This window comes from Oculina patagonica, chromosome 4 (genome assembly GCF_052425735.1).
Source record: "Oculina patagonica isolate OP01 chromosome 4, crgOcupat, whole genome shotgun sequence".
Lineage (NCBI taxonomy): Eukaryota > Metazoa > Cnidaria > Anthozoa > Scleractinia > Oculinidae > Oculina > Oculina patagonica.
In genome coordinates this window covers 18,206,361-18,227,428 of record NC_135761.1, presented here as the reverse complement: position 1 = coordinate 18,227,428, position 21,068 = coordinate 18,206,361, and the positions used below count along the sequence as shown (strand labels likewise).

General features: G+C 39.9%; 1 protein-coding gene and 1 long non-coding RNA gene across 4 annotated transcripts; one reads left to right on the top strand and one right to left on the bottom strand.

Moving 5' to 3' along the window:
* Positions 1-248: 248 nt before the first annotated feature.
* LOC144651988 (uncharacterized) lies at positions 249-14,174 on the bottom strand. 3 transcript variants are annotated; one of them, XR_013570400.1, is made up of 3 exons: positions 4,827-4,956; positions 4,528-4,706; positions 249-1,295 (listed from the first exon to the last, which is right to left on the bottom strand). It is a non-coding gene; the product is annotated as an uncharacterized LOC144651988 (long non-coding RNA). The 3 variants fall into 3 exon arrangements; XR_013570401.1 differs by lacking the exons at positions 249-1,295; positions 4,827-4,956 and adding an exon at positions 14,065-14,174 and having other exon boundaries at positions 4,250-4,706; XR_013570399.1 differs by lacking the exon at positions 249-1,295 and having other exon boundaries at positions 4,250-4,706.
* LOC144651721 (b(0,+)-type amino acid transporter 1-like) lies at positions 6,823-20,446 on the top strand. The gene is made up of 10 exons (XM_078511686.1): positions 6,823-7,474; positions 9,699-9,824; positions 10,675-10,774; positions 11,258-11,302; positions 12,616-12,739; positions 13,168-13,271; positions 14,089-14,185; positions 15,049-15,204; positions 16,050-16,227; positions 17,428-20,446. Exons 1-10 carry the CDS (start codon positions 6,922-6,924, stop codon positions 17,502-17,504), a joined length of 1,560 nt encoding a protein of 519 aa, XP_078367812.1. The 5' UTR covers positions 6,823-6,921; the 3' UTR covers positions 17,505-20,446.
* Positions 20,447-21,068: the final 622 nt, after the last annotated feature.

Below are 21,068 nucleotides of genomic sequence, written 5' to 3'. Positions count from 1 at the left end.
ATGCAATAATTTGGAAATACTAAGCTCGTAACAGTTTAAGACAGAATCCATCAGGAGTTTGAGTAACATTAATTTTAGTTACGCAAAAATTGAGCACCAGAATAATTTAAATCCTTGTGTTCTTTCATACCTTGTTAAAGGCTTGACATGTGATAACACCAACATAACACCAACATCATCACACAGTTGACCCCCATGCAAAAACACTCCAGGATGTCACGGGACTGTTTGGTGTCGGTCTGCCAATTTCTAACTTCAAATTCCAATGTTAAATTCACATTAAATTTTCAATATTTCTTAGTTGTCTAAATTTTACTAATTCTTTTAAAAAAACTATCACCTGCCAAACATCCCCAAAAATCACTCAAAAAATTACAAAATACCGCAATACATAGATACATGGGATGAGTGAAGTTTCCTTGGATTCCTTGAAACACCAACAAGATATTTCCGTTTAAGGTGGCTGATAATGGGTTTCAGTATTTCCCAGTCCTTAGTTCAGGACTAAAAGCCTTCATCAATTGCTATTACAGTAATGGTATGAAACAAATGTTCAATCATTCATCAACAAGTTGTGATCATTTTCTTGACAATAGTAGTTCCCCGGTAAACAGTTGTAGTACTGTCCCATCAAAGTGCAATGCCTGGAAAATACCGAAAAGCACACGACCTTCAGGTGAAACCGCACCTTACAGTATTACCAATACACTGCACTTTGCTAAGTCTTAAAACTTTACATTTTCTAGTCGTCTACTTCAATCGTTTATTTGTATTGTGTGAAATACATTTATAAATTGAAACCATCATGTCATTAAGTAATAATGCAATCTCGACAACGTTCTAGATATTATATTATGCACACTAATACAGCTCATGCAAGCCCTGTGACTTACACAAACACAGTCGGACTGAGTGCTACTTAAGTAACTGCTTCGTGGTTTCTGCTGTACTGAACCCTGCCTTTCAAGGCAAAGCGCCCGATTTTAAGCTTCTCAAGCTTCTCAATGTTCTTGTTTCAGAACAGTTTAGACCAAAAAACTGCGAAATCCCCGTGACGTAGCTCCTTTAAAAATCGTCGTAAAAAATCGTTTCGTGTGACATGGGGCTACGTTCGCGTGCGCCGGAGTTCCGTCGCGAGAGATCTCAGTGTATCATGTATAGCGGTGTGGGCGTAAATGTTGTTTATTTGTTGAGCACTAATATTGTGAAAGAAAAATTGAAGGTTTTTAAAACTGAAAACACTTTAAAGTGTCAGCAGCGGAGCTTGCTGTCATCCATTCGCAAAACACAAAACCCTATAAAATAAGACGAAATATAAAATAAAGAGAAATTAAATTAAAAAATAAATGTCTTTCGGGTAGAAAATCGATACTTCGGTAAGCTTTATTATAAGAGAGATTAAGCATGACATTATGCAGCAAACGGCAAACGCGAGCTTGCCTTTCATTTTGTTACCTTTTTATCGAATTCTAAAATTAATCCCTCGTAAACATAGGGGAAAAACCCCACTTTCACGACAAACACAAAACTACTCATTTTCGTGTGCAAACGCAAAACGGCACACGGCAGAAGTTGAATTTTTGCTGTTCGCGGGAAAATAAACGTCATGCTTAATCACTCTATTTTTTGTTTTTTCCTTCGGCATGTTTTTCTCGAAGGCGTTGAGTTTTTGCCATTAAATTTATCCGCTAGAGGCTCACAGGCGAAGTAAATTTACAATATTTCTTTGACCGAGCCCAATACTATTTTACTCCTTGGGTCAATCTCGTTCCCAGAGCCTGCGTTCCCCTTGACCAGCGGACGGGAAACTCAACGGCTCTTGGACGAATCCAAACCGGAACCAGGATTTCCTGGTTCCGGTTTGATTGTGCGCGTGCGCCGGAGATTGTGGTGAAACGAACAAGTTTTTTTAACAGCCAATCAGATTCAGACGCGCTTGTGGCGGCTTTTCAGAATAGCCCAGAGGTCCCGATCCCTGGCGCAGACCAGAAGGATCGCGGCCTGTGGGGACGAGATTGTCCTTGGGTTTTCATTCTTTAGTCCGCGTGCCGACGCAGACTCGTTCCCAAAGAATTTGATGAGATCGCGTTGGATCAAGGGAAGGCCGAAAGGCAATGATATGGTTGAGCGAATTTTACTACCTGTGCTTCCTTTCGTTCAGCCTTCCCCGTCTATGGGCTTTTTTCAGTTCTTTCTATTCACTTCTTCGTTCGGAAATGTCTCAAACCCGTCGTATACTGAAGGCTCCGACAAAAATCATTTCGCTTGTCCCAACCCCATTCTCGGGATCGTTCTACTTCCACTGACTCGTCCCCAGTCGTCTTTTGAGTCCGTCTTGGTCGACTGCTGAGTCATCCTTCGCGTCTTGCAATTTTCGCATAAGAGACGACTGGGGACGAGTCAGCTACTTCCAGGGTTGGGAAGAAGAAAAAGTTGTAATTGCTTTGGATTGACGTCTGATTTACCACATCTGGGACGAGAGTGGGTGCTCGAACTGTCTTTTATACCATGCCACAAAAATACAGCCAATCAGATTACAGGAAAGCCGTTGTATATCGACGGTATCAACCAACCTCCTTCGTGCGCTGCGATCTTATTCTCGTGATTTAGTGGCGTATTTTCTATGCGGTACACACTTTTCGTCTTGATTCCCACTTGTCACTTGTATTTTCTTCGTTCACACTCGCCTAAAGGCTCGTGTGTATACCGAGAAATCAAGTGACTCGTGGGATTTCCATAGTTCCACTGTTGCATAACTAGTATATAGAATCTCTCATGCCATCTCACTTCAAACAGTAAAGAAATGACCTAGAAAGTTCATCTGATGATATGCAAAACTTTATTTAGTGTCTCACCAATGATCGCAGGAGATTCCTCTGGCGGGATAAGTTTCAGGGCTCTCTTCTGCAGATTTTGGTGCGCATTAATCGGACCCGGGACCGATTTCTGTTTCACAGTTCACGTGAAAAAGCCCTGAAGTTTAGACTGCAAGAAGTCTCTCTTTTTACTTTTAATTCTGTGGAACGAACGCAAAAATAGCGAGCGATCGAGGGCGAAGTTCGAGCGCTGAGCAGCGCGGGCGCAAGACCGAGCGAAAAAGAGAGACTCTCTTTTTCGCTCGGTCTGGCGCCCGCTATTTTTGCGTCAGTTCCACAGACTTTAAAGCAAAAAGAAAGACTGCTCGCAGTTTACCTGAATTCCAGCCACTAAAAGATTTCATCGAAGGAAAAGAGCGACTTTTTTATCAAGAAAATATAATATTTTGGCAAACCGAAAGTACAACGAAGATTATAAAAGCGGAAGTCCAAGGTTCGTAATAAAAGTCACGCAGTTTTAAAGCGCATATTTTGAAATCAGTGTGTTGTAAAATGCTACGCACTCTCTTTTTGAAAATTGTCTTAAATTTAACAGACTTTCATTTCATTTCAATTTGTTGTTGCAGTGTATTCTTTCGATTGCGGGGACGGCTTTTAGGCAGTCTTGGGGTAAATTCCTGCAGAAAAGAGGTCAAGTACCCCAAAGTGATAATGGCTCTTTAGTCTCCTTTCACAAAATAAACAATCAAAAGCCCTCTGGGCGTTGTCTTCTCTCGTTTTTGGTCCTTTCCGTCTCTTTTCCGTGCATCTCTCCTCCTCTTCCTCTTCCTCTCTCTTCGTGTTCAATTTCTCCCCTTCTTGTGCCTCTACGTGTCTGTCTTCCCTCCTCCCGCCGCCTCCTCGCTCCGGTCGCCGCTTCTTTCCCGCGCACCCCCGCCCCCCACCCCCCCTCCGCCCCGCTCGCGTCCCCCCCGCTGCGATCCTCCGTCCTCTTCGGCACCGCCGTCCGGCAGCGTTCGGTCGACCAGCTGGCGCTCCTGTGCTTCCCCCTGTACATTCGTCTTCTGAACTTGACTGGGTGGGTCTCGGCTTTCACACACCAACTGTTAGGTCAGATGCTCTCTTTCTGGCTCGGTACTTCTCTCACGACGGCAGATGGGAAGTCATTGTCGCCTGGTTACCAGTGTCCCTCATGTCGTCTCCCGGTTTTCTCAATTTCCTCTTCCCCTTGGGTGGAAGTCTCATCTGTTCTGTGTCGCATTTTTCGGCATGAACGGCGGGAAAAATGACATGGCGGGAAATTCCGCGGCCTCAGAAAGCAAATACGCATGGAATGCACCTTGTCCCCTGTAGTTATCTTGTGTCGTCTTGTCGTCATGACTACGTCATGACGTCACAAGACAAAAAGGCCAGCCTCTAGCCAGTTGTCTAGCTCTTGCACCTTTTATAGTGATGAAACCCCGATTTTAAAGGAGCTATCTCGTAGACAATCCCCGCCTGATTCAAAGTGAATGTACATGGAAAAACTGATCGTTGATGGAAACGTGTTGGCATCCGACAAACTCGACTTCCCAGAACTACTCAAGTTAATGAAATGGGTGATATTTCGAAAACGACGAGGTCACTGAAAGTGAAAGGCACAGCATTTTTGCTGGATGTTCAAGGAAAGTGAAAACATAACAGTGACCCAATGTAAAGCAAGAGATCTCACCGATAATCCCGCATTTCCGACAACATCAAGAGAATCAGTGACTTGATTCGGTTATGAAGTGTCTCCTGGCATTCCTTTACTTCCTCTTTGATCCTCTTTCTTTCTCTTTCCTTGTGGTCTTCTCAGTTTACGTCTGATTGCTGCCGCAGCTTGAACATATTCATTCTCTTTAAGGACATCTAAAGAAAAGGACGGAAATACAGATCATTGACATAAAAACCAGTCTTTTCAATTTACGCCAGATTACTTTCGATGGATAGTGCTGATAGTACTGAGATCAATCACGCTCTCACACCTACAGGGATACCCAGGCCCACAGTTGAAGGTTACTCGGTGCAAGCGGTGCATTCTTGCCCAGTCCCTCGAACCCACTTCGCATTTGTCTACGTCGTATTAGCCGTCAAAAAGCCTACAAAGCGGCGGGGAGACGCGGGTGGGGGGTTAAGTCGAACGGAACTGGATGAGGTGATATGCGTTGCGAAGAACATTTCAGGAGGGGCATAATTATATGATCAACCTCGTTCCCAGGGCTTTTCCCTTCTTGGATTTGTAATTTGAACGCCAGAGACTGCCCTGTCAGGAGGCAAGGTTGTTGTTTCGCCAAATAATAGCATCTCACAACTATAACTAAGTTTTATAACCTTTGTTATTAGGGCGATCAGTGTTTGACATAATAATTTAAATTTTGGTTTGTAGCTGATCTAAAAATGTTGGTAAAAACGTATAAAACTGAATTTTCGGTAACTCTCTGCTACCAGTTCAGAGTTAAAATTGGTTCAGTTTTTTTTTTTGCATAATCAGTTTTTATACGCCGCCGGTCTCTAGGGATGTTCCCAATGTTAAATTAACTTGTGGGAAATGCACATGCTCATTCACACAGTTAATGTCCTGGAAAGAATGAAGCGCTTCTAGGAATAGGCGTTGTTTCTTATTGTTGACATTTCTTTCTAAAATTTCTACATAATCCGGATGAATGTCATGGTCTGTTGTTTCCGCGTGAAATCTTATTGCGCTTTCGTTATTAGATCTTGTGCTTGGCTTGTGCTCTGCGCCGCGCGAATTCCATGATCTTTTGCTCTCTCCCACATAGACAAAATCACATGTTTTGCATTTGACTTTGTACACAATTCCCTTGATCTGATTTGTGGCGGGGCGGTCTTTTCGTTTCTTAAAGATACTGCCCAGTGTTTTAACAGGCTTGAAAGTGGTTCTTATGTTTTCTCTGCTAAGCGCACGTCGAACTCTCTCGGAAACACCCTTTTCAGAAGAAATTTTTAAATTTCTTTTTGTTGCCAGAAACTTATCATTTAGACCATTTACGTTGTTTTTCTGACTACATAATTCATATTATCGCAGGTACGCTCGAGGGCAGAGTTTTTCAGCCACGAGGACCTGACCATAATCATGGATCCATGCCAAAAATTTGCATTTATTTTGAGTAGTGGCGCACCACTTTCAGATAACTGTTTCTAGTCCAAAGTTCGGAAGTAAGTCAGTCTTATTTCCGGGCGCGCTTTATTTCTTGTATACCCAGTTCTGACAACTTTTTTGTGATAGTTTGGGGTCATGCCTTATATTTGTAAAATAAGGGAATCTTTCTAATAGCTGTTTAAAATATATATCGACATTTAAAGGAAAAATTAGATTTTAACATTTTATTGGAATTGTTTAAAGGGCTACAGTAACAATACTGCTTCCGTAACAGTCCGATTCTGTGTTCAGCTTGTGTTTGGTTTCAGTTGGGGTTTAATCACGTGTCTTACGGAACAAAAGTGAAAAGTTTCGGCCGTCAGAAAATCTAAATATCAAATCTGCGGCCCACTCGTTCTACAAAGGCAGGTGTCCGTCATGGAACAGTGGATAAAAATCAGTATTTGCTGGTTTATTTTGAAAAGAGCCTTTTTATTTGGGTTTATTATAACGATAATGTAAAGACGTTTTGTTAATTTAACGCGGTTTTCGGTAAACTTTATCTTCGGATTCTTTCATTTTCGGTCGCTCACTTACGTCAGTACTGACACCCTAGCTATATTCAAGTAGTTTGGCAAACCAATAATCTTGTGTTGTAAAGATATGAAATATTTATGAGCCCGGCTTTGTCGTCTCGAAAGCAGCTGGAACTTGTACTACGATTGTTACACGTGTTACGCTCGTGTTGATTCCGACTTACGCAATAATCTTTTGGCGCCAAACTTAACTCAAATTTGATTGGTCATCATTGCAGCTATTGTCCCCTAAGCCAATCAAGATCACTGTTTTGTTATCAGAGACCGCAAAACGCGCGCTTTATATGGTTCATTCAATGTTTTGAAATTTGAATTGCGCGCTAGAAAGCGAAGAAGTACGGCAAGAAGGGAAGTTGTTTAGTTTCAGTTCGAACATTTATTTAACGCCATGCCTCCTGTGCCAGTTGTTAACGCCGATGTTGGCGAGAAACTAGCGAACGAATCGACGTCAAGCGAAAGTTTAGACCAGTCGAGTTCCCTCGACAAGACCGCGAACGAGCCTTTCTTAGATGAAGAGAAAGGCGAACAGAAAATAGCACTGAAAAAGAATGTTTCTATTATCAATGGAGTCGGTCTGATCGTAGGAACAGTCATCGGCTCTGGTATTTTCCTTTCGCCGACAAGTATCCTCACGGAGACGAATTCGATCGGCGCTTCTCTTCTCATATGGCTTGGCTGTGGGCTCTTGGCGTTGTTCGGCAGTCTCTGTTATGCCGAGTTGGGGACGATGATCACCAAATCAGGCGGTGAATATTCGTACCTCATGGTGGCATTTGGTCGGATCCCTGCCTATTTGTTCGCTTGGACCTCTGTGTTGATCATACGGCCGGCATCGGGAGCCATCATCGCACTTACCTTCGCCGAGTACGTAGCGAAGCCATTTTACCCCGACTGCCAACCCCCAACATATCTCATGAAGTTGCTGGCGTGTTCTTGTCTTGGTAAGTAAGATATCGGCCCTTCTTCTCGTTTTTATAATAGTTAAAAATCTTTTGTTTCAAGTCACACCGTAGGATTTAAAACAAAATATGGTATTTTGATTCTTAAAATTAGCGTTGTGTTCATTTCAGCAGCGGGTAAAAACGTGGTTCAACGTGTCCTTATTTTGGCGGGATTTTATAGTTTGTAAGCTTAGCTGTCGCTTGTTTACAATTTCACCAAAGACAACAAAAGTTAGTTCCTAGTATGAAAGAGAAAATTTTGATTTTTAGTCTCTGTCATGAAAAATTAGCCGGTCGGTTCTGGAATGGATTCCGTGAGCACGTGCTTTTGCATTTGCGTTTTCGATATGAACGAAGGACCGTCGTGTAAACAAGTTTCCGTGATGTGTAGTATTAGAGATCTTTGGATTGTTAATCGTGAAAGACCACTAGCAATTATCTTTATTAAATTTATGTCCGTAAATCCCAAGAGACAATCTACAGTTTATATCTGCCATGTTTACTTCTAAAAGAAAGGATGAAGTTTTGGCGCCCTTCACGCGCGCTCATTGCATCATGTCCGTTCATTTGGTATTCATTTATTCCAATGAAAACAAAGCATTATAAATAGTTGTCGAATACATTCTATAGTTCGTTCTGTGTTGTTGTGAGCAACGACGTAAAAATGTATCGATAAATTTGACATCGCAAGCCTTAAATCCGCTCCTGATGCTTTTAATTTGACTTCAAATATACCTGTAAAACTTTTGTACAGTACTTCAATATAAACAGTACGTTTTATGAGGCTTTTTCGCCGGTTAACACCAGGAGGGCATACCATATCGGATATCAATATTCCCTGTAATTTGATCAATTAGACTAAAAACTTGCAGACCTCATTTCAGTCTTAGTTTCGAGGGCTCCTTTAATGGCAAGCTCAACTTAAAATCACAAAACGAGAAAACTAAAATATTTTATTTTTGCCATTGAAGGTGTTGTTGTTGAGGCACTTCAAAATTGTGGCTCTCGAGATTCAATTTAAGGCATGATTGAGAATGGTTTAAACATTTTTGTATAGATTTCCCAGCAAAAAGTTTGTAATAAATTATTTTGAAAATCATAAATATGGTAAAAAACACAAGTAAATTGATCAAATAAAACCATCTATCAAAATTCATTTTCTTTCATTAAATCGTGTTTAACACCAGGATTCCATATGATATATCAGATCTCAATATATCTTCATGTGAGTATTTCAATTAGAAAGTCTAAAAATATATGACTCTCAATACATTTGATTGTATAAATATTTCACATCGTTATGTGCAACATCGTTATGTGCAATGTACTAATATAGTAGAAAGTAGAAGTAATATTATTATCTCCAGTTTCCCAATAATGTCTGGCCATTTCTTTAGATTCTCAGCAAAGATTGCCTGTTCAGTGTATTGTTTATATGTATTAACCAAAATTGGTGGGTTAACCTTTCTAACATGTCTCTGTTGCTATGGAAACAAGGAAGGGCTCTACTGGTTTGTCAGATGGAGTGCTTTCAGCTCAGTCTAGTCTCTCAGGGTCATTGTGTTGTATTGTTGTGGCAAGTCACTTTACTCTCATGGCGCCTTTTTGCACCAAGGTGTATTATATGTTCTGGGAAATTTACTGCTGGGGATAACCATGTGATGTACTAGCAACCCATCCAGGGAAGAGTTAAAGTCACTTTTCGTCACTTCATGCTACAGAAACCAGTATAACTTCTCCTGGCATAACTCCCATTGGCCTGATGCATACTAGTTTTTTTTAAAAAAAAAAAAACACGGGGTGCCAATGCACTGAATTTAAGTAGCGTAACCAAGGTTTCATAAAGTTGCTCAGTTCTAAAGTGTGGTCTGTTGTAAAAAAGGTTCTTTGTCCCGGGGCGGGTCCCTCGTGTCCGCCGGGCTCTGTGGCCGTCTGTTGTGTGTTTGCGGGGGGGCCGGCCCGGCCCGGCGGGCCCCCTCCCCACTTCGCCGGTCCGGGCGCCCGGCCCGGGGGGCGGGCTCCCCCTGCGCCTCCCCCTCCCTAAGTACTGAAACTGTCGCAGGAATTCATTTCATTTCATTATTCACTTTAAAAAGGCCAGTTGACATCTACAGTGTGACCAGAACAAGTTGCACTGTACTAATTTAAGGGTGTCTCCCTTCACATGTATAACATCTAGTGTATGGCATAGTGTAAAATATTTGTTTTGACTGTTCTGTTGCAGTAATCCTTTTAGTTGTAAACTGCTGGAGTGTTAAGTGGGCTACTAGAGTACAGGACATTTTCACATATGCCAAGCTCCTGTGTATTGTGATGATAACCATCATTGGTTTTGTGGAACTGGGAAAAGGTATGTTATACAGCTAAGCTATGCCTTTTTGGCGGGAGGTGTGGCGGCCTATGGTTAGCATGCTAGACAGGATTGTCATGCCTAGGTCGAGGTCACTGCATTGTGTTCATAACTCTCATAATGCTTCTCTCCACCCAGGTGTATTAAATGGGGGTAATTGGCAAATTTAATGTTGGTGGTAACTGTGCGATGGAGAAGCATCCCATCTAGGAAGGAGAAGCAATACCCTTGTTGCTTAATGCTATGGAAACTGGGACAAGCTCTAGCCTGATGGGACACTAGACCCCAAACACAGACTTTACCACCTACCTTTGCCTGGTTAGATCAACTCTAAAATAACTAACAAGGGATTGAGTCACTTTAAGATCCCTGTACCAGGGTGCAAAATAAAATTGTCGAATCATGAATGTTGAACAACACATGGGAAGAACAGTGTTATGGTGAATTTCACCCATGAAATTCTAAATATTCTCCCAATATTTTCAAAATATTGTGCAATGTTCTTTGCCTTGTTTTTGCAAAGCACTGTCTACAATGTAGTTTCCCAGTTAGTCTCCCAATTTCCTTAGACATGCCAAGTTTCTTTGTTTCCTCAAACAGCTGCACTTATTGTAGTTGTCACTATCTTAGTGAGTTAGATACTTAAATCCAAATATAAATTTATTTATACCCTCATGTATTCAATTGGATTGAAGACTGAGGTAAAGTCGTGAGTCTCACAACTTTACCCCAATCTCCAATCCAACTGAATATCACTAGGAGGGCAAGCATAACTTTTTTCTACTTTAAATTCACTCTTTTGACCGATGCATGAAACTGAGAAAGCTGTTCTTTGCTAATTGTCATTTAGGAAAGACTGAAAGCTTTCAAAATAGCTTTGAGGGCTCCACCTCTGATATTGGGAAGATTGGTATGGCTTTTTACATGGGTCTCTGGGCATATGACGGATGGTAAGTTAAGGGAGACTGTATTTTCTTGTTTCTGAAAGTACCAGTAACTAATCTATTCTATCAGTTTCTAGTTCTGATTTGTAGAAGTGCTATGTAGCTATAACTTTTTTTTTTTTTCTCACCCCCACCCCCCCTCTATAACTGGAATGGATCGCATGCCTCGATGCCTTGCACTTTGTGATGACCCAATTCTCATAGTTAAAGCTATTAAATATTTGCATTTTTGTAATTCACTTATGTGAATTTTTAATGTTTGCTTATTTTGACTGCACGCACTGTAGGAGACTTTGAAGAACTGAACAATCAATTAGTTAATAATTCAACTAAAAAAGCTTGCCATTAGTCAGAACTGGCCGGTGGGCCCGGTGGAAAGTGCCCTTAGCTACTATATTGCAGATTAATTCCAGTAAAAGTCAAAACATGGTGGTGGTGATGATCATAATTTCAGTCAAAAATCTAATGTACCATTTTTTATCTTTATAGGAACAACCTCAACTACTGTACAGAGGAAATGAAACACCCGGAAAAGTATGTACAGGATGTGATTTTATTAATTAAAAATCTTTTCTTGAGTTGAATTTGAAAGAATACATCATTAAAGAGCGCAAATTGTGGGTAAGACTGAAGTATTTTCTGTTTCAATGTTCATTGAGTTTACGTTCAATGAAGAAGACTTCTAAGTGTCAACTTTGGATTTTTGACTCGACTTTGGATTTCCTTAATTTACTTTCAAAAAAACTTTTTAATCGGGGCGGGGCCTGGGCCCGATTCATAATCTGTGTCAGATTTTTTTGTTTTGTCGGTAAATCGATCCAGACCCACGTGGCCCAGCCGGCTCTTCTGTAACAGTCACGCAAGATTTAATATTTAATAGCAATCAGCCGATCACTCGCGTTTAACATGAACACTCTGCTCTCTGAAATGTATAATTTTGTTCCATTCCATATTTTACAAGAAGAGAGGGTTGAATATAATCACATAGCGAAAACAAAGACCGCTTGGACATGTTCAAGCTATTTAAAACTATCACTACGTCAGACCCATGTCACGCGATCTCTCGCTCGTAGCTATAAATAATCATTCACCTATTTTCTGTTTGAATACTCTGCGCTCTGTTTGTGTGAAATATTTATTGTTGTGTTACTCAAGCGTTTGGCTCGGAGCGAGTACAAGTCGTACAATTTACCCGGAACGTGTTAAATATTGCAAAACGACGACTTATTTTCTGGATATCCCAATTTTTGTTTTGAGTTTACGGTATTTTGAGAATCGAAACGTAAGTTGCAAGCTCAGCAAGAATGTGTCAAAGCACAGGATACACGTCATCGCGCCGGGGGAATTACCAAAAGCTTGTCGAAAGACGCTCAACGGAGAAACACAATAGGATGGCCTTAGTCTACTCTTTATTTTGACGTGATTTGACTTTCTTTTAAATGAACTGGTTTGGGTTTATTTTATTGAACATTCGGAACAAAATAAATATTTGCATGCGTAAGCAGGCATTTTTCTGGCTTGGTCGGCATGTAGTTTTAAAAAGCAAAAGATGATGTGGTAAAGGAAATTCATGTCACGTTCACTCCGTGACTAACGCAAACACGACTCGTGTGTTTCTCAAGTGACTGCTTTTCTAAAGATTTTACTGTGCGGCGCCATGCCTTTAAGCCAAAGCACTGAAAGAGGTCAGGTGGTCAAACATTACCCGCACGATTGTAAACTGCTTGCAGTTCTTGTTTTCCAACATTTGAGTTGTTAAACTCGGGTGCGGCTTATCCGCGGGTGTTTACGGTATATGGATTACTGAATACATGAAACTCAAACAACATTTTGTCCCTTCTTTTCAGGGATATGCCAAAGGCTATAACTATTGGTATCTCTCTTACAACTGTGTGTTACCTGCTGGTGAATGTGGCATACATAACAGTTTTGGGGAAAGGAGGTATTTTGGCATCTGAAGCTGTGGCTGTGGTGAGTGTTTACGACACAAATTAAGATTTTAACTAACAAGTAGAAGTATGATACTTGCAGACATTTCAAAGCTGAATGGGGGATGCGCTTTTTCCCTAGAGGCCAGTGGGAATTTTTAAGTGGGAGTTAATTGATTAGAAATATAACTTAAACTCATGTACAGGTAGGCATTTCAATCAAGCAACCCAGCTACAGACTTAACTGTAAGACTAATAACCAGATAAAAATGATTTTCATCAAATCACCGCAAAATTAATTTCCCAAGGGCAGGAAAAGCAGTGACCAAAAATTAACTGTGCCTTTTGCCTTTCAAACCACAGCAAATAATTTCTTTTTCCTGTTGTCAATATTGTTGCAGTTTGATTTTGTTAAGTGCAGACTATGTCAGGTACCGGTATTTATAAACTTCTTCAATGTTAATTTTCTAGAGTGTTGGAAACATGTACTTGGGTCCAGTGAACTGGATTGTTCCAGTGTTTGTTGCTTGTTCAACCTTTGGAGCAGTAAACGGCCTTCTTTTTACCAGTGGAAGGTATGTTCCAATATTGTTACATCCTTTGCTGTTACATGTAATGTAATTTATGAGATATACCAATCAGTAGCTTCTCAGTGGTTTATGCTACACAATTATATTGATTTATTAATTCCAAAAACAATACGTAATCTATTGGTAGGACTCACTGGCTGCGAGTTGCATTCTTGGGCAAGACACCTTACTCTGACAGTGCCTGTATACACCCAGAGCCCAGTCGTTCAAGGGTGGATTAAACACTGTCCACTGGAAAAATCTCTATCCATTTGATAGGTGTTGACAAAAAAAACTACTCCATCCAAAGGATAGTGATTTATCTGGTAGATAGCATTATCCGTCCTTTGAACAACTGTGTCCAGTGTACTAGTGTCTTGACAAAATGCTGGTATTCAGGGCTGCAAATAACAGTCGGTCATTGGACATTGGCCAACCAAAATTTGCTCATGTCCGACATAATCCCAATTGTGGTCGGACATGATGTCCGGACAATTTTTTTATCATAAATCATTTTACAGTAAAGATGAATAAAAATCTGTCTATCCACAATATTGTTTTGTCTGAACAAGATGGTGTCTTAGTAGGACATATGTCCTCTCAAGTGAAAAAAAATATTTGCAGCCCTGGGCATTCCATCCAGGGGGGGGGAGGGGGTAACAATACTTCTGCATGTAGTTGCTAGCTACAGAAATGTGAGTTTAGCAACAGTAGTTCTGAGTTGTGAACCTCTAGGCTTGTGAAGACTAACTTGTGTGGCCTACTGAAAAATAGTTAAGCCAGCAATTATGATACTTACTTTTTACCTTTATTCACTGTCCAGGTTAGTGTATGTTGCTGCACGTGATGGACTTATGCCTCCTCTGTTAGCCATGATTCACGTCAAGAGGTTTACTCCTCTCCCATCTCTGTTCTTCACAGTAAGTAAAATTACATGATTTATTTTTAAGACATTTAATTTCGATTAAAGATTTAAGCGCAGCCAGGATGAGACAATAAAAACTTACGCTGGAATGCAAAATGAATAAATATATACAAAAAAGGCAAGACGAAAATAAGAACAAAAGCATAGTAAAATTCGGTAATTACTGTAATGATTCGATTTAGCGCCCGGGGCGCTTATTTACTTTTGGCACCTCGAGGGAGGGCGCTTATTCGGGACAGGGCGCTTATTTAATTTCTTGAGAAACAACCAAATGTATCTAACAATAACAGAAACTGTAACAGTTAGAAATTGTTTAAAGTTCAGTTACTTTTAAATAATAATTGTTCATTTTAGCAGTAAATATATACATGAACTGTACGGCGAACGGTCAGGAGTTTATCTAGTTGACGTCAATGACTTCAGTATGGGCAGTTATCCACAATAGGGGCACTTATTAGAATAGGGGTGCTTATAAGAACGGTGGCGCTAATTAGAATGGGGGCGCTTATTAACAAAAACACATTCGAAGGGGGCGTTTATTCGGAAGGGGGCGCTTATTGGAAGGAGGGCGCTAAATCGAATCATTACGGTAGGTGACTTTTTTAAAAAAGAATGCAATACTAATTTGAAATTGGCTTAGAATTATTGTCAGCATGCCTAGTAGCAGAGGTGTGCCAAGCCTGCAAAGTTTTTCTAATGCAAAAAGGGCCTTTATCGATGATGCTAGAATTGTCAAAGTCTATTTGATGGTCGACCGGCATGTTTCGCAACTTTTGAGCCATTATGAAAGGTTCTTACAATCACCTGGACTTAAACCATTTTAATAACTTTAGCTTGGTTTTGTTCTCTTCTTTACAGACACTTATCTCAGTGATCATGTTGATTCCAGAAGCTAGTAGCTTCTCAAGCTTGGTGGACTTCTTCAGTTTTGCAGCATGGTTGTTCTATGGTGGAACATTCTCAGCTCTTTTGTGGCTGCGATACAAGAAACCAAACTTGAACAGGCCTTATAAGGTTAGTTCTCTCTAAAATAAATGTACAAAAAAAACACAAAGAAGGTTATTGATGATTTGATCGACACTTCTAAGGGCCCCCCCACAGGAGTCTGACTCAGACTAACACAAAATCTTTGTGCTACCTTGACATCAGCTATTGCAGCGAGGTTTGTTATGTTCCTTGGGGCCAGTTTACACTGATTAAAGAAAAAGAAAAAACTTTGGAATGTTTCTATCAATTAAAAAAAACACAGGTGGAAGTTTGGGAGAATGAGAAATGCCGTGGGAACACAAGTTACAGGCGAATATTTCCACAGCTTTTTCAAGTTCTCCCAAACTTTGACGAGTGCTTCTGTAACTTGGTATCAACAGAGAAAATGTAACTTCATATTTCTTTAAAAAAACTATGAGAAAAAGAAAAGAAAATCTTGCTTGCACCATCATTACATCAACACCTTTAGTTCTTTGTTTCTATCGAGGTACAGATATGGCCCTTTTGCCTACAGGGGGGGGGGGGGGGGGTTCCCCCCCCGCGTTTGTTTTCCCCCCGTCCTCCCCCAAAAAACAAAAAAAAAACACGGAACAGAAGAGCAAAAACTCAACCCTCGTAAAACAAAGTTATTATTTACACTATCTTGCAAGGTGTTTCTAAAACAGAATTTTGTTAATCAAAGTCAGTTTGCACAATCAAACAGAATTTGATCGTATACTTTGATCACAGAAACTTTGAAAACATAAGCCAACAAAGGAATACAGTGAACAGAGAAAAAAAGACTACAGACTTTGTAGAGACACGAAAGATCTTGTCTGAAATACACCGTTCGGACCTTTTCTCTAATTATATGATTTGTGTTTTCTAAACAGATATTTATAGCTGTACCCATTGCCATGTTGCTGGCGTCCATTTACCTGGTCGTTGCTCCAATCACGACTGATCCTAAAGGCTCGCTCATTGCTCTGGGAGTAGTCTTGGCTGGTCTTCCATTCTATTGGCTGTTTATCGGCAGTGATCATGCACCAAAATGTATCCTAAATGCTGCTGGTGAGACTTTTAACTTTTCAGCATTAAAAATGTTGATGCTCCTTACTGACAGCCTACAATCTTTTTAGGGGGGGAGGGGGGTTCTTTGTAGCCACAGCTTTACCACACTGCTAGGGAGGGCTTCTAACCACCATACATTACCAGATATCTCAGACTCCACAGATAAGCTTTTTGGCCAGTTCCATTTAAGGGCCTCTTCAACATTTTCAAGTCACTACCATACAGTTGTGCTGTGTTTGACGAGTCACATCTGACATCAACAGAAAACCCCCGAAACTCAAATGTTTTGTTCAATAAAATATCAAACTCCTCCCATGGAAGGTGTTTTTGGTGTGAACCCCCACCCCACTGGAAATTCCAATCTAGCCTCACACTTTCCTTTACAATCTTTGGTAACCACCTCGCCTCCCCTCCCCGCTTCAGAATTTCCAGTAAGGTTCCTTGGAGTGGATAGCCGCACAATGGGTACCAACCAGAATAATACAGTGGAACCCCGATATAACGATATGCCAAGGGAGTAGCAAAATAATATCGTTATATCGAAGAATCGTTATTTCGAAACTACCGATATAATATCGTTATATCGGGGTAAACATTACATATGCATTGCATATTAGTGGAGGATAAAGAGGATAATTTTGATAAGAAGGCTTAGAACACAGTATCATTTTCGTATATCATCGTACAAAGCTGTTTGTAGAAACGTTAGAGATGACTCGATTACCGTAATGTTATTGCATTAAATTTGATGTTTTGCAAATAAAATTTGACTGTGTACTGATAATATCGTTATATCGGGAGGATTTTACGTTCGGTGCGCTAAATTCTCATTGTTATATCGAAGATCGTTATATCGGGGTTCCGTCCCATATATTTTACTGTAACTTTTGTTGGGACATAGAATAGTCATCGTTATATCGGGAATATCATTACATCGAGGATCGTTATATCGGGAATATCATTACATCGAGGATCGTTATATCGGGAATATCATTACATCGAGGATTGTTATATCGGGAATATCATTACATCGAGGATCGTTATATCGGGAATATCGTCTATGGAAATCGTCATATCGAGGATCGTTATATCGGGAATATCGTTATATCGAGGATCGTTATATCGGGGTTCCACTGTACAGTCATTGTCTTGTTTTATTCCATAAATTCAATATTTTTTCGCTTATGTCTCCTTCAACAGATAAGTTCACAGCCTGGTGTCAACGAGTGGGTAACATGGCATTTGAGGACCCAGACACTCTCCCTGTTGAAGTATAATATGATCCTGTTCTTTTGCTGAACATCCTCGCTCTCATACATGCACAATGTGCAAAGTTTATGGTCATTTGTATCAACTATATTCAGTCAACTTCAAGAAAGCGATCTAATTAGCATACAATGTACTTGCTACGTAGTGTTTCTAATGAATATATATATCTTATGAGATATTAAATTTAGTATGCAGTATTGTTGTTTTTTTAGGTACTGGACACAAATGAGAACACATAGTATTTTAGCACAGCACCTCCCTTGTCGTTTGTTTCTACTACTTTACATCATCTGTGTCCAGTACATTAAGGAGAAAGCCATATTGACAACTCAAACCCCATTAACAAAAAATTGGTGGGCAATATTCTCTGCGCCCAATTGCCATCCTGAAAGCGGAGATGGCCTTGGGTTGAGGTTGCCATATAGATAGATGTATATATTTAAAATTCATGCTGTATTTTTGGTAAGCTCACAGGATAAGTACAAGACTAGTACATCTCTATAGAGATGGGAGGAGGCATCAACTGACAATGCACATTCTGCTTCTCCACAATAAATTAACATTAAATTCTTAGAAACGCTCTTCAATTGAGTGTTGTAAAACTAAAACCAAAGAAATCACTCTGGCCAATCACAAAGGAACCAATCAAAACTCAAGGAATATGTACATTTAGCTGGTACGAAGCAAGGGAAAAGTTATGATTGGGTTATGATTGGTTTTGGTTTTGATTCTGAGAAAGTGGTACAAGTTTTTCAAACCAATCACTGTGTGAAAAAATGCAAAACTTCATATAAAGTAAACGCAAATTACTTTTGAAACTCAAGTGAAAACCCATTTATACATAGCAGCAAAACAGTTTGCAAGATTGCAGCCCGGAATAGTCATTTTATTTCTTGGATTTTCAAAATTGTTTTCTAATATAGTTAAACCTCCCTATAAGAGCCAGCCACCCTGGGGCTGGCAGATAAGTGGTCATGAGTTGTAGCCAGTGTGAGCTAACAAGCAGTTTACAAGCCAAGCAAAGCAACTATAACATATAAAATAGCATAAGTACAATCTTACCTACAAATGGATGCTAACCATCTTGGGCTAACCAGATTGTTAATAAGGTTAACTGGAGTGTAAGTCAGGCTAATTGGAGCGTTAATCATGCTAACCAGAGTGCAGGAGTACCGTTAATAATCAGGATAATGTAAGTGGTAGTCAGGCTAATCAGAGTGCTAATTAGTTTAACTGAAGAACTAATCAGGCTAACCAGAACACTAACCGTCCTAACTTGAGTGCTAATATCAGGCTAACTGAAAGCTAATATCAGGCTAACTGAAAAGCTCTTCAGGCTAACCGGAGTATGTTACAGTGCAAATGGTTTATGGGTTGCATAATTTGTTGGCTCCTAGATTATCGTCATGAAACAGTGGCCATTGTAGAGAGGTGGCAGCTTATGGAGGCTTGACTTTATTTCAAACAGAATGGTAAAAGTTTTTCCCTAACCATTCAAACAAACTTGAATCAGGCAGCAAACCAAACTCAAACCCATAAAAAGATATTTTAAATTTTTGAGAACTGTCTTGATGTATTATAAATAATTATTTTAAATGTGTATTTTTAAAAAAGAATACTTCTGTTAATTTCCGAGTAAGTAAAAAAAAAAAAACGTACAGTATTGCTATTATCTCTAGTAGCATTATTTTCCATAGACATTAATATTAGTATAAAATGTAAGAAAAGCAATTTTTAAACCATCTGTTACATACACATAACAGATTGGAATGGCGGGGGGAGGACGATTTTATGGGAAAGGCAACAATTTTGTTTTTCATTGCCAGGCTGAAAAAGCTAGCAAAGCAAAATATTTCACATCATACTGCTTGAAAGCATTGAACAACTTTTGTTACCCAAGTTAAAGAAAACAAAAAATTTTTGTTAAACATGATAAAGACAGTCTGAGGTTTTAAACATTTTTAATGGTTATTTGCTCAGAAGGCAGAGAAATATGCTACAGGCAATGAGTTATATGAAAATTTGAAACCACCAACCATTCTAATACGCACAGGTTGGTTCAATTCCCACAACTGTGCCACATTTGGTCTTTCTTCGATGGCCATGTGGATTGAAATGCCGACTATTTTCCTACAGGGAGTCGAGCCTACCATTGGTAGTACAGTAACTTATGTAACACGATTAATCACGTACAAATACTAATACAGTAAACACCCGCATATAAGAACACATGATTTCGGAGGTCAGGCTGATCGGGTTCTTATTTAATGGGTGCTTAGTGACAAATCAGCCTCAAAGTGTTCTTAAAATGTTCTTAAATTTTTATATTAGTAATACTGCCCAAAAATGCCCCTAGATGTAAAATTAGCATAAATTAATATATATTCTTTGATTTTAATTATCACAGTCAATACTGTATCATTGAGCCTATAGATGAGATGACTGGCTGTCCTTCATTATAGGTAATGATGAATAAAATCATTTGTTTTTTATGTAATTATGACACCTTTTCCATTTTATAAGAACATGCTGAATTTTTCAGGCTGATCTTGTTCTTATAAAAATGGGGCTTTATTGGCCAAATTTCAGCCTGGTGTTCTTAATCCATTTGTTCTTATATGCGGGTGTTTACTGTACCTGATAATGTAGTTACTTATGACAGAGTCTAAAAATCCTTAGATTTAATCATGGCCTGCTCATGTTGAGATTTACTCACGAGAAAAAGTTAACTTCGTTACGTTGACTTTGTGTATATTATTTTAAGTTAAAGTTAAATACTGATAAACAAGTGCTAGTTGTAAAGATCGTTTATACGATGTATAGTAAAGCATTTTATTTAATCGTTTACGCTAAAATATATTATCCATTTCTGCAACAGTTAGAATATTAAAGTAATGCTATCACATGTTGTCATAATAAGTGTATAAATAAAACATGTTTACAAATCACAGTTTTGTGGATTTTCTTTGAATACAAAGGTTACTGCATAGGACATGATCCCGCTTACGAGAGGGTACGTTCTAATCTCACCTATAGGACTAAATTCAGTTTTCTTATTTAGCTGTAAACAAGACGGGAAGTCCGAGGCAAGTGGCCCATACTACCGGAGCTTATCCGCATTAAGCGTCTAGAGATATTTCTACTCCCCCTGGATGGGATGCTAGTCAATTGCAGGGTGCCCCCCCCCCCCCCAGCATTATTTCGCTGGTACCCACCTGGGCGAAGAAAGGTACTACGATAGTTAAATGTCTTGCCCAAAAAGACAACAGCAAACACGGCCAGGGCTCAAACCCGGACCGTTCGACCCAGAGTCCGGGGCGCTAATCCACCGCGCTTCCTATGTAAACAAAACTAAACGTTACATCATTTGCAGATTTTCTTTGTTGGTGTCGGGTAAGGTAAGGTAAAGTCTGCTTCGAGCCTAGTGGCCCATACAGGCCGGAGATTATCCCGGTGTCCGTAGCAGTAAGCGGCTAGGAGTATTGCTACTCCCCCCTGGATGGGATGCTAGTCCATCGCAGGGTTACCCCCCAGCAGTAAATTCGCCGGTACCCATTTATACACCTGGGTGG